We start from the raw sequence: 13259 nt of genomic DNA, 5'->3' as shown, positions 1-13259 counted from the left end.
AATAAAAATTCCGTAGTTTTTAAAATTCTATTTATTATGCATTTTCTTTAAAATTGAAGAAAAGAGTTATTTTAGCTTTTAAAAGATCTATATATTATGAACTATCTATAAAAGTGAAGAATACAAATCATTATTTTAGTTTTTAAATGTTATTCATTATACATATTTGATAAAATGTTAGTTTTAAAAATTATATTTATTATGCAATCTTTAAAAAAGAAGCAAAACTACATTAGCTGATCAATAAAAGTAGTGACAGCAGGTTTCCTCTCTTAATTAACTGTAAATAAACAAGCATTAAGTATGTCTTTAAATAAAAACATTTCTTCATTCAGCTCAAAATAAAAAACCAAACAATTATATTAAAAATATATATATATATATATATGGAGTGTTTTTTAAAAACTGAATGGCACAATTATTTTAGTTTTAAAACTTTTGTGCATATTCTTTTAAAAATATATTTTAGTTCCCTCTTGTTGCTGTAAGGAATGGTACAGTGTTATGAATGTATGTCGTTTGTTGGAATAAATCAGATACAACACTGACGATGCGTTCTCTTGTCTTTTTCAGTGTATAACAATCCTCGCTATTTCTACGATGACGGATCAAATTATTATACATATCACTGACGTGGCCTCTCTCAGCCTGACATTGAACTTTGACCTGGAATGTTGCCATAGTGATGACTGTCACTTACTGAAAGTCTTCCACCACCCACCTTAACTCTACAGCCAATCAAAAGTCACCATTATAGAGAAGCTCTCCACCCAGTTTGAATCTCACGCAAACACTGTGATATGATTGGCTAATGAATTTGAAAATCAAATTCCTAATGGATGATTGGATAGTGTTGTGCCAAGTACTGCATTTTCATTGGTGAATAAATGAAAGCAGAGATTTTTTTTAAAAACATAACTTGTGATGCATATATGAATAGAGACATTACAAACTATTCATTCTCTTGGTTGTGTTATTTAAGTTAGAATTAAGTTATTGTTTTTCAAACAAAAGGGGGAAAACAACATTTTGATAAACATTTCTAAAAGGTACTTCTTTAACAAACACCTGAATTATGGGAAGTCAGTGGTAACTAGTGTTGTATGTGTATTTAAAATTCACACATTTTGACTCTTTCACCCCAGTATTTCATAATGGACTAGTCTACATCAATGAATGGACAGATTTAAATAATAGTTTTGGGTGAAATTGTCAATATGAAAAGGAATTTATTTGAAAACGATCATGTTACGAAACATACATGTGGTAGAATTTAGACTTTCTTGGTAAAATACATGAATATTAATAGACTATTCATGAATATTCATAGAAAATCATTGCATAATATCTGTTCTGAGATTAAAAGTTACAGTAGACCATGCTAATGACATACCGTAGTCATGTCTGTATGTTCATTCATTAGTACTCCGAGAACAAAATGCTCATTATTGTTAATATAACATTATTTTTTATAATATGTTGTTTTTACTGTTGGAAGGGGAGAGAAGACATTTGAAACAATAATTCTGTTGGTTATATTTTGTTGATAAATATAATTTGTAACTTAAATAATCATAAAAATAACTGACACCTCCATTCCACCATTTCAAAACAATAGAACAAATCACACAAAAAAGATGGAGAAAACCCCAGATATTATTATTATTTTTATTTGTAATGTTATATTGAAGTTTTCAAACTAATTAATATTCTCATAAAGTTAATATTCTTACAATCAAAATTAAGAAAATTCAGTAATAAATTCTGGCTATAACTCGAGCAAATTGAACATAATAAAAACAATTTTTATTTTTTTTCTGTTGTTTTTCTACTAGCTCATATTTCTTTGTTTTATTTGACGTTATAAAGTGAGATTTATTGATCTCATTCAGAACTGTGATATATATTAATTAGAACTCACATTTTATACTTCTCTTTAATAACTAGTAATTAGTAAATTATTTTATATAAAAAGTCCTATATTTACCTACAAATTTCAAGCGTTTATTAATGTCTCTTGTAATCCCAAAATATTATTTGAATTATGAAAATAATTGTTTTAATTGGCATTTATTTATTTATATAAAATCTTTTTAAATGTTATGTTGAGGAGTACTGGTTTTGTTGTTTAATTTTATGTGTAAAGACAAGTTTTTAGTTTTAAAAACAGAAACAAATGTAAATTCTTGATAAATATAATAATACATTTGTAGTTTATTTTACTTTGTTTAGGATTTTTTTTTTTTTTAAATACTTGTCTCCAAAAGATAATGTTCTAATTTTTACAGACAAAACTTATGTTTGTGGTATGAAAAGTGAAGCAAATGTACTGTGAAAATAAATGGATTTTGTAGATTATTTTGTGTTGTGTTATTTTTAACAAGAAATCATTTCTACTTTTACATTTTAAACTTTTACTAACTTTTACTAGCCATAATGCAGTGCAACAGAACATTTCAAGTTTGTTAGATATTTTATTATGATTCATAACTACATGATATACATGATATAGTCCTTGGCACAACATTGTTTTCATTTCAAAAATTAGTTATATTCATACAGATAATTCAAAATAATTTGATTGGTTGCAAAAAATGTTGTGCCTCTGTTGTGTTGCTATGTTTGAAAATGTAACACAACTGCTAGACAGCATGTATTCTCAATAAATTACTGAAGGCTTTTGATTGGCTGCCAGTTTGAAACAACTATTTTGAAATATTATTATGTGATATTTCAAAAGTTTTGTGAGAAATTGTCTGACCATTTATACTCACAAAAAAACCCAGTAAAAATATTTGAAAGAAGGCATTTGATTGGCTTTAATTTTTGAAATATTACATCATAATATTTCAAAAGTTTTGTAAGAAATTGTCTTTGACTATATACTAAAAAAAAACCCAGTAAAAATATTTGAAAAACAAAAGTCATTTGATTGGCAAATTTTTCAATAAATGAAAAAGTACTAGTACTTGAATGTAGACAAATATTAAGTATTCTTCACTGTTAACAAATTACTCTTATCTGTTCTCCTATCTATGGCAACTTCTAGTGTTGGTGTTAAGAGAATGGCCACAAGTCGGTGTAATAATGAACATTTTAAAGCTGCTAACCTATAGTTATTAGGCAATGTAAACATTTTTCATTTAGTTTGTTTTGGTTTTTTTGTTTCATTACCTGACACATTACTTAAATCTTTTCACTTGTTGTTCTGATGGTGATTGCTCAAGCTCAAAATTAATTTTGTGTAAAAAAAAAGAGAAAGTACATTGCAAACTAGGGTTGGCAGCTTTAATTTTATTTATATATGAAATTATGTACCATTTGTGATTACATCATTTAAAAAGTATTGATTGGTAGAACTGTTTGTATGTTCATATTTAACTTAGGTTCAAGCACGCTTTCCAGGATACACACAACTCGCAGGCATAGGAAGGTGCCATAAAGTGGGGGGCACATGTATAAATATATAAAAACCATCGCATGTGCCCCTGTCCACTTCCTACATGAGTGCAACTGCCCAGAACAGTGTTGGGTGTGGGGGTGTGTGGAAGATAAAATATTTTTATTTCAGAAGGTGTAACATAAAAAATATGGCACCTATAGTATTCCAAAATACACTAACATGCATTTTATATATGTGGTCTTCATCTAGAAACATCCAGCCGACCAATATATTTTATCTTCCCTAACAAAAGGGACAAGACATAACCCAGTGGTAAATTGCTCGCCTTATGTGTCATCAGTTTAGGATCGATTCCCATCGGTAGATCCATTGGACTATTTCTTGTTCCAGCCGGTGTATCAAAGGCTGTGGTATGTACTATCCTGTCTATGGGATGCTGCATATAAAAGAGGCTGCTAATCGGAAAGAGTAGCCCATTGTATGCCGGCAGCAGGTCATCAGTTTAGGATCGATTCCCATCGGTAGATCCATTGGACTATTCTCGTTCCAGCCGGTGTATCAAAGGCTGTGGTATGTACTATCCTGTCTATGGGATGCTGCATATAAAAGATGCTGCTAATCGGAAAGAGTAGCCCATTGTATGCCGGCAGCAGGTCATCAGTTTAGGATCGATTCCCATCGGTAGATCCATTGGACTATTCTCGTTCCAGCCGGTGTATCAAAGGCTGTGGTATGTACTATCCTGTCTATGGGATGCTGCATATAAAAGATGCTGCTAATCGGAAAGAGTAGCCCATTGTATGCCGGCAGCAGGTCATCAGTTTAGGATCGATTCCCATCGGTAGATCCATTGGACTATTTCTCGTTCCAGCTGGTGTATCAAAGGCTGTGGTATGTACTATCCTGTCTATGGGATGCTGCATATAAAAGACGCTGCTAATCGGAAAGAGTAGCCCATTGTATGCCGGCAGCAGGTCATCAGTTTAGGATCGATTCCCATCAGTAGATCCATTGGACTATTTCTCGTTCCAGCCGGTGTATCAAAGGCTGTGGTATGTACTATCCTGTCTATGGGATGCTGCATATAAAAGATGCTGCTAATCGGAAAGAGTAGCCCATTGTATGCCGGCAGCTGGTTTCCTCATAATTATATCTGTGTAGTCCTTAATACTATGTCAGGTACGATATAAATACAATTAAAGTGTGTTGAGTGCATCATTAAATAAAACGTTCCTTACCCCCCACCCCCAACCCCCCACCCTACGCACATGATTACACTACCAATTCTGAATCATCAGTGACTTCATCACAATCCGGCCATTGGTCTACAGGCTGGTAGGTACTGGGTTCGAATCCCAGTCGAGGCATGGGATTTTTAATCCAGATACCGACTCCAAACCCTGAGTGAGTGCTCTGCAAGGCTCAATGGGTAGGCGTAAACCACTTGCACCGACCAGTGATCCATAACTGGTTCAACAAAGGCCATGGTTTGTGCTATCCTGCCTGTGGGAAGCGCAAATAAAAGATCCCTTGCTGCCTGTTGTAAAACAGTAGCCTATGTGGCGACAGCAAGTTTCCTCTAGAAAACAGTGTCAGAATGACCATATGTTTGACGTCCAATGGCCGATGATAAGATAAAAAAATCAATGTGCTCTAGTGGCGTCGTTAAATAAAACAAACTTCCCTTTCATCACAATCCATCATGTTGGCCAGGCAGCCCACATCTCGGTGCTGGTCATCAATACTGAAACTAACCAACCATCATTGGTGTCCTATTACAGGAAGAAGGAAGAAATAAATGTTTTATTTAATTAGCAGCAAGGGATCCTTTATTTGCACCATCTCACAGACAATGATAGTACATGTGTGTATTCCATGGCCTTTGTTACACTAATTGTAGAGTACTATCTAGAAGGAGAATTAGTGCAGTGGGCCCACCATCGGGGACAATCAATCTCCTTCAGTGTTCACATTTTTATTTCTAACTGATCATGATTATAGAGCTTGGTGCATGTACAGACATTTCCTTTCGAGTTCCACGCTAATGCTGATACATAGCTTCTGTACTCTAACTTCAGTGGACTTGGTTTCAGTTTGGAGTTTTGCCTTCTCCTACGAGAGTTTCCTTGCTAGGATTCTGAGCCTCTCCAGCCCAGTATTGATTTTGGAGTTTGCTTCTCCTAGATAGTTGTTCTTTCTTGACTCGCGTCCTCTGTCTGTCCGGCCCATATTAGTCTAGTCTCTACCCTTTGACCAGTCCAGCTTGGGTGACCCTACTAGGAGTAGATGCTCCAGCTGGCATAGCTCTCCGAGTCATTGACACATGCAAGAAACCTCACCACGTTAAGGAATGGACCATGAGATAGGAGATAGTATTTCTAACTAATGTCCCTGATAGTGTGTTTTTTATTATTAACAATATCGCAAATACATTTGATGAATATTCTCCCCTGTAAGTGGGCAAGAAATGGAATCAGTCACTGTTGTGAGGTGTAGATAACTTAAAGGCGATTCCAATCTGCAAGAAAAGATGTTATAATATGGATCTCAGTAAACTTCAGCCCACACAAAACCATTTTGTCCTTTGGATTGGAATTAGCTATACCTCACAACGATAATAGATTATATTATTTTACAAGAAACCACTGGGTGTACTGATGAGATGTGTGCCAGTGACTGTGCTTGAACCATTGATGTAATAATAAGAATATTTTTATCACCAGAGAGAAGACAAAGAGAGAGATTTTAAGAGAGAGAGAGAGAGAGAGAGAGAGAGAGAGAGAGAGAGAGAGAGAGAGAGAGAAGGAGGGAGATGTTTTGAGATATTAAACTTTTTATAATTACAAACTGTCCACTGTTTTATGACTTACTCGATTCTGATTGGACGACATCACTAAAAACTGAATGTTATCCTTTGATAAATCTCGGAACATGACGTCATAACGTCAAATGGGTCAAATGGGACAAATGGGACGTCATCAAGTAAAACAGGTCATGAAAAGGATACTAGAAACTAATTAAAAAACAACAACATTTAACTTAAAAGAAGTGTTGTTTGTAATTATAAAAATTGTTTGTCATTTTGGGGGAATTTATCCAGGTATAACAGTCACACATTTAGTATTCAAAAGAATTATCATGGATTGCTGTGACATAAAATTGCATGAAACTAAATGGATTTTGGTTGGAATTTGATTAGGTTTAGCTTAATATATATCAAATAATTTATCTCCACGTAGAGAATTTAAATGACTAACCATTTGGTTATGGTAAAGGTAAAAAGGTGAGTTGCATATTACCCCAGCCCAACCTTCCCCTTACTTCCTATGCATATATAACATGAGATTTAATTGGTTGAGATCTACATGTACAATATATTCTGAATTCAAGGGGGGAATGTTTCTTCACTATCTTATAACATTTATTTTCAGCATTAAATAAGCCAGGGCTGTTTAAAAAAAACAAAAACTTAAAAAGGTGATGATAATAATAATAATAATAATAATAATAATAATAAACAAATAAAGAAGATTTCTTATGATCACATTTAAAAACATCGGTTGTATATTGTGAATAAAATATTTAACACTGTAATGGTTGTTTACAACGTATAACTAACTCCATAGTATTTGTGAAATTGTAAAACTTAGTAAGTTGTTGGTTCTGGTAGGTATATACATGTACCAATTAAACAACATTGTCTACAAATTACATATTTGGAAAATCAATAATTAACATTTTTAATGTTAATAGAATTATGCAATAATATTTGTAAATTTCAATTAAATATCATGCACCTTGGACGTATATATTGTGACCACCATTAATAATTAGAGTTTTTAATTTTAAAATAATATAAAGTTTTATTTGAAAACAGCCCTGGCATTTTAAAATTGTATTTCTTGCAACACAACCATGGCCATTTTTATGTTGTTTTGATTCAGCTTTTAAAGGAAGAAATCATTTCGGGAGAGTTTTACCGACAAATACGAGAGTAGATGGACCTGTAGCAAGTAAGTACTGACACACTATTATAAGTCTAAAGTTGTTTTGTTTAATGACACCACTAGAGCACATTGATTAATTAATCATCAGCTATTGGATGTCAAATATTTGGTAATTCTGACATGTAGTCATCAGAAGCAACTGGCAAGGGATCTTTTATAGGCACTTTCTCACAGGCAGGAAAGCACATACCATGGCCTTTGACCAGGTGTGGTGCACTGGTTGGAATGAGAAAGAAACAGTTGAATCCTGCCCCCACTATTATATAAGATGAGGAATGTTTGAACCCCCAGCACATTGTTTGTTTTGTTTAACGACACCACTAGAGCATATTGATTAATTAATCATCAGCTACTGGATGTCAAACATTTGGTAATTCTGACAAATATTACCGTATTCAAAGAAAACCGACTACAGTTTTTCATTAGCAGCAAGGGATGGTTTATATAGACTTTTCCACAGATAGGACAGCACATACCACAGCCTTTGTCATGGGGAACTGGTTGGAATGGGGCAAAAACTCTTATCCAGCATCTCTGGGGAGTGGGCAACCATCTGAGCTGCATCCCATCCCATTGTTTTATAAACTACTATAATCTGTCCTATGGGGAACGCCTTTTTTCATACTATGGACTTTACTACAAGCTATTTATTTTTGAACAGATTGTTTTCTAAATTGGATTAAAAAATAGTATTTTTTGTTATTTCCAAAACACTTTACTTTTCTTCATACAAAAAACCCAACATTTTTATAGAATGATGGGATGGACTGTAGGTGTTTAATAAAGATCCTTATAGAATGGCTGAGGTCTTTCTCCATCCAACCAGTGTAACGCAACTGGTATAGCAAAGCCATGGTGTGTGCTGTCCTGTCTGCGAGAATTGCAAATAAAAGATCTCTTGCTGCTAATGTAACAAATGTAGTGGGATCCTCTGAAGAATTATTTAATGTTTGACATTTAATAGCCAGTGGGGACGGGATTTAGGTCAGTCGGTTGAGGTGCTTGCATCGCAGGATTGAATCACCTCGGTGGATCCATTCAACTGATTGGGTTTTTTTCTTGTTCCATCCAGTGTACCACAACTGGTTAAAGGTTGTGGTATGTGCTGTCCTGTTTGTGGGAAAGTGCCTATAAAATATCACTTTCTGCATTAGGAATTTTTTTCCTCTGAGTCAGAATTACCAAACGTTTGACATCCAATAGCCGATGATTAGTTAATCCTCTTATATCTTGTACAAAAAATGTATCCTGTACACCTGTATCCTGCACAAGTATATTCTATACTCCTATACACATATCCTGTACATATATATTCTGCACATGTCTACTTACAAATTTATCCTGCCCAAATGTACCATGTATACATTATATTGCACACATGTATCCTGTACAAACATATCTTCTGTACAAATATCCTCTGCAAATGTATCCTGTACCTTGTACAAATGTACTGTGTACACATTGTACTACACACATTGTACTGCACACATTTGTACTGCACACATTTGTACTGCATGCATTGTACTGCACACATTTGTACTGCACACATTGTACTGCACACATTGTACGGTGTACACATTGTACTGCACACATTGCACTGTGTACACATTGTACTGCACACATTTGTACTGCACACATTGTACTGCACACATTTGTACTGACATACTGCACACATTTGTACTGCACACATTTGTACTGCACAAATTGTACTGCACAAATTGTACTGCACACATTGTACTGCACACATTGTACTGTGTACACATTGTACTGCACACATTTGCACTAAACACTACTGCACACATTGTACTGTGTACACAGTGTACTGCACACATTGTACTGCACACATTTGTACTGCACGCATTTGTACTGCACACATTGTACTGCACACATTTGTACTGACATACTGCACACATTTGTACTGCACACATTGTACTGCACACATTTGTACTGCACACATTGTACTGCACACATTTGTACTGCACACATTGTACTGCACACATTTGTACTGCACACATTTGTACTGCACACATTGTACTGTATACACATTGTACTGTGTACACATTGTACTGCACACATTGCACTGTGTACACATTGTACTGCACACATTTGTACTGCACACATTTGTACTGCACACATTGTACTGCACACATTTGTAATGCACATACTGCACACATTTGTACTGCACACATTTGTACTGCACACATTGTACTGTGTACACATTGTACTGCACACATTTGCACTAAACACTTCTGCACACATTGTACTGTACACATTGTACTGCACACATTGTACTGCACACATTTGTACTGCACACATTGTACTGCACACATTGTACTGTGTACACATTGTACTGCACACATTGTACTGTGTACACATTGTACTGCACACATTGTACTGCACACATTTGTACTGCACACCTTTGTACTGCACACATTTGAACTGCACACATTGTACTGCACACATTTGTACTGCACATACTGCACACATTTGTACTGCACACATTGTACTGCACACATTGTACTGCACACATTTGTACTGCACACACTTGTACTGCACACACTTGTACTGCACACACTTGTACTGCACACATTTGTACTGCACATACTGCACACATTTGTACTATACACATTGTACTGCACACATTGTACTGCACACATTTGTACTGCACACACTTGTACTGCACACATTGTACTGCACACATTTTATTGCACACATTTGTACTGCACACGTTGTACTGCACATTGTACTGCACACATTTGTACTGCACACATTTGTACTGCTCACATTGTACTGCACACATTTGTACTGCACACATTGTACTGCACACACCTGTACTGCACACATTGTACTGCACACATTTGTACTGCACATACTGCACACATTTGTACTGCACACACTTGTACTATGCACATTGTACTGCACACATTGTACTGTACACACTTGTACTGCACACATTGTACTGCACACATTTGTACTGCACACATTGTACTGCACACATTTGTACTGCACATACTGCACACATTTGTACTGCACACATTTGTACTGCACACATTGTACTGCATGTATTATCTACACAATGTCATGTATAGTGAAACCTCTCAAAACCGGACCCTCTGTAAACCAGAATCCTCTCAAAACCAGACGGTTTTTGCAGTCCCCTTTTAAATATCTGTACAGAAGTGAACCTCTCTGAACCAGATACCTCTTAAAACCGGACATCTTACTTGATCCCAAGGGTGTCCGGTTTAGAAGAGTTTGACTGTATATACAACTGAATTCTGTACAACTGAATTCTGTACAACTGAATTCTGTATAACTGAATTCTGTACAAATGTTTCAGATGTGAGGAGAACAGACTTGGTGAGAAAAACTTACCCTTTCCAAGATTCAAGTAAGTATCAGTAGTAGTTGGGAAAATGAGTGATTAAATTCAGAAAACTAGTAAGTGCAAATCACAATAATGTACAGTACTAAGTTTATCATTCCACTATCAGTTTTATCTGTAGCACGAGGAGGTTCTGACAGAGTTATGAACCATGAATAAATTACCAATAAAGGAAAGGAAATGGTTTATTTAACGATGCACTCAACACATTTTATTTATGGTTATATGGCGTCGTACATATGGTTAAGGACCACACAGGGAGGAAACCTGCTGTCGCCACTTCATGGGCTACTCTTTTCGATTAGCAGCAAGGGATCTTTTATATGCACCATCCCATAGACAAGCTAGCACATACTATAGCATAAGAAATAGCCCAATGGGCCCACTGTAAGGGATTGATCCCAAACCGACCATGCATCAGGCAAACGCTTTACCACTGTCCCTCTACTGTTATCCATCCATCCATCCATCCATCCACCCACTCAACAAAACTCATCCACCCATCTGTCAATCCATCCACCCATCTGTCAGTCCATCCATATTTCCATCCATCCATCCATATTTCCATCCATCCATCAAACCATCAATGCATTCATCCATCCATCCATCCATCCATCCATCCATCCATCCATCAATTCTTCCATCCATAACTTATTCCATCTAGTCCTATTTACCCAGCCAATATTTATAATAATTATTTTGTCTTATTTCAGAGGGACTCGTTCGTTTTCGTCAGTTTGCTTACGCTGCTTGGTTTATTGCTATTCTTAGAGCTGCTGTCCGTAAGGTATCAACTAACAATGAGACGGCAGCAATGGCATAACATACTACACAAAATTCAAAACACTGGGCTAATATTTATTAATTATTTTTATTTATCAGAAATTTAAAATCTTACTACAAGTATTCAGATGAATTTAAGTTAGTGTAAATCTCAGTATCCTTTTTAAGTATTTGGAGCCAAATCTGAATGAAAAGAATCTAACTTATTCAAAATCATATCAATGGATGAAACAAAGTACAAAATATGTTAGGGCAATGTCTTTGTTTTAAAACTATTAAGTACAAAAATAAAATAAAATGTATATTGCTTGCATTTTATTAGTATGATACACTGTGTATATCACCAAATTAAATCCCATAGATGACAATTGTAACATATCTGGCCAAAACTCCTACCTGCAGCGTATCAATCTACATAAACACCACGGATATAAATACTACCACCCCTCAACCTTAAAGTGAATCAGAAAATATTCAGGGTAAAGCTGCTCATTTCTGAGATAATGGGTAACATCTATGACTACCCTAGTTCCGCACAAAATTGGAGTACTTTATTTTTTTACATGTACCCCAAAATGTTTCAAACATAAGGCTACTAGATGAAATATAATTGCATACATTTTGTGCCCAGATGAAACAATTTTTTTTTTACAACCAACACACTCACATTTATCACCAATCACAGGACTTGTTGTATTAACTGCTCTATCAAAAGTTGGGTGCACCTTGAACTTTGACCCAGTTATTTGGTTTAGTACTACCCATACCACCGAGGCTGAGCAAAAAGGTACTTAAGACTTTTGGCTCAGCTAATATCTCTCTTGTTCGGATGATTTAGCTGTTTTTTACTTTGCATGTTCATAAAAATATAAACTGTAGTACAGTAAATGTTTCATATTATTGGCCTTGTGTGACACAAATCTCACTGTACGTGGGCTACACGAGCTGTCAGCTAATCTGAAATGACCAACTGAAGGAAGGAAGGAAATGTTTTATTTAACGCCACACTCAACACATTTTATTTACGGTTATATGGCCTCGGACATATGGTTAAGGACCACACAGACATTGAGAGAGGAAACCCGCTGTCGCCACTTCATGGGCTACTCTTTTTGATCAGCAGCAAGGGATCTTTTATATGCACCATCCCACAGACAGGATAGTACCTACCACAGCCTTTGTTACACCAGTTGTGGATCTTAGATTGATCGTGCATCAGGCAATCGCTTTACCACTGGGCTACGTCCCGCCCCTCACCAACTGATAAATGAAAACAGAGAAAATACATCAGACATCTTTGTGACAGCTCAGCACTTACCACATCGTTTGCGGTGAAGTTGCTAGGAGCTATAACAGCTGAACACAAAGTCTCAAGTAACGTCGTGTTCAACTGATGGCTCCCATGTGTGATGGACTTAAAGGGACATACCCTAGTTTTTAAACACTAAGGCATATTTGTTCATTATTAGAGCCTTTTTTGATAACTCAAATCATACTTTACTTAGATTTTATTGTTTAGATTATTCATTTCTGTACATTCAAAGTGTTTTTGGTCATCCTGGTGCTTTTAATATCACAAAATACATTTCTCATATTTTTTAAAATGCACGTGCATCTGAGAAGTAACAGTTATGGAGTCGAGTTTTAGTCTGTTTTTAGAGGGTATTTCACCATTTCAAAG

General features: G+C 35.4%; 1 protein-coding gene across 1 annotated transcript in view; it reads left to right on the top strand.

Moving 5' to 3' along the window:
- The window catches only part of LOC121385142, an 82732-nt gene that overhangs the window by 50265 nt on the left and 19208 nt on the right, over nucleotides 1–13259 (top strand). Inside the window, exons 12-14 of the mRNA XM_041515680.1 lie at nucleotides 7348–7416; nucleotides 10751–10801; nucleotides 11509–11582. Coding sequence (XP_041371614.1) covers nucleotides 7348–7416; nucleotides 10751–10801; nucleotides 11509–11582 — 194 coding nt within the window. The remainder of the gene's footprint in view (nucleotides 1–7347; nucleotides 7417–10750; nucleotides 10802–11508; nucleotides 11583–13259) is intronic.

Source organism: Gigantopelta aegis, chromosome 11, assembly GCF_016097555.1.
Source record: "Gigantopelta aegis isolate Gae_Host chromosome 11, Gae_host_genome, whole genome shotgun sequence".
Lineage (NCBI taxonomy): Eukaryota > Metazoa > Mollusca > Gastropoda > Neomphalida > Peltospiridae > Gigantopelta > Gigantopelta aegis.
This window is presented reverse-complemented; position numbering and strand designations above follow the sequence as displayed.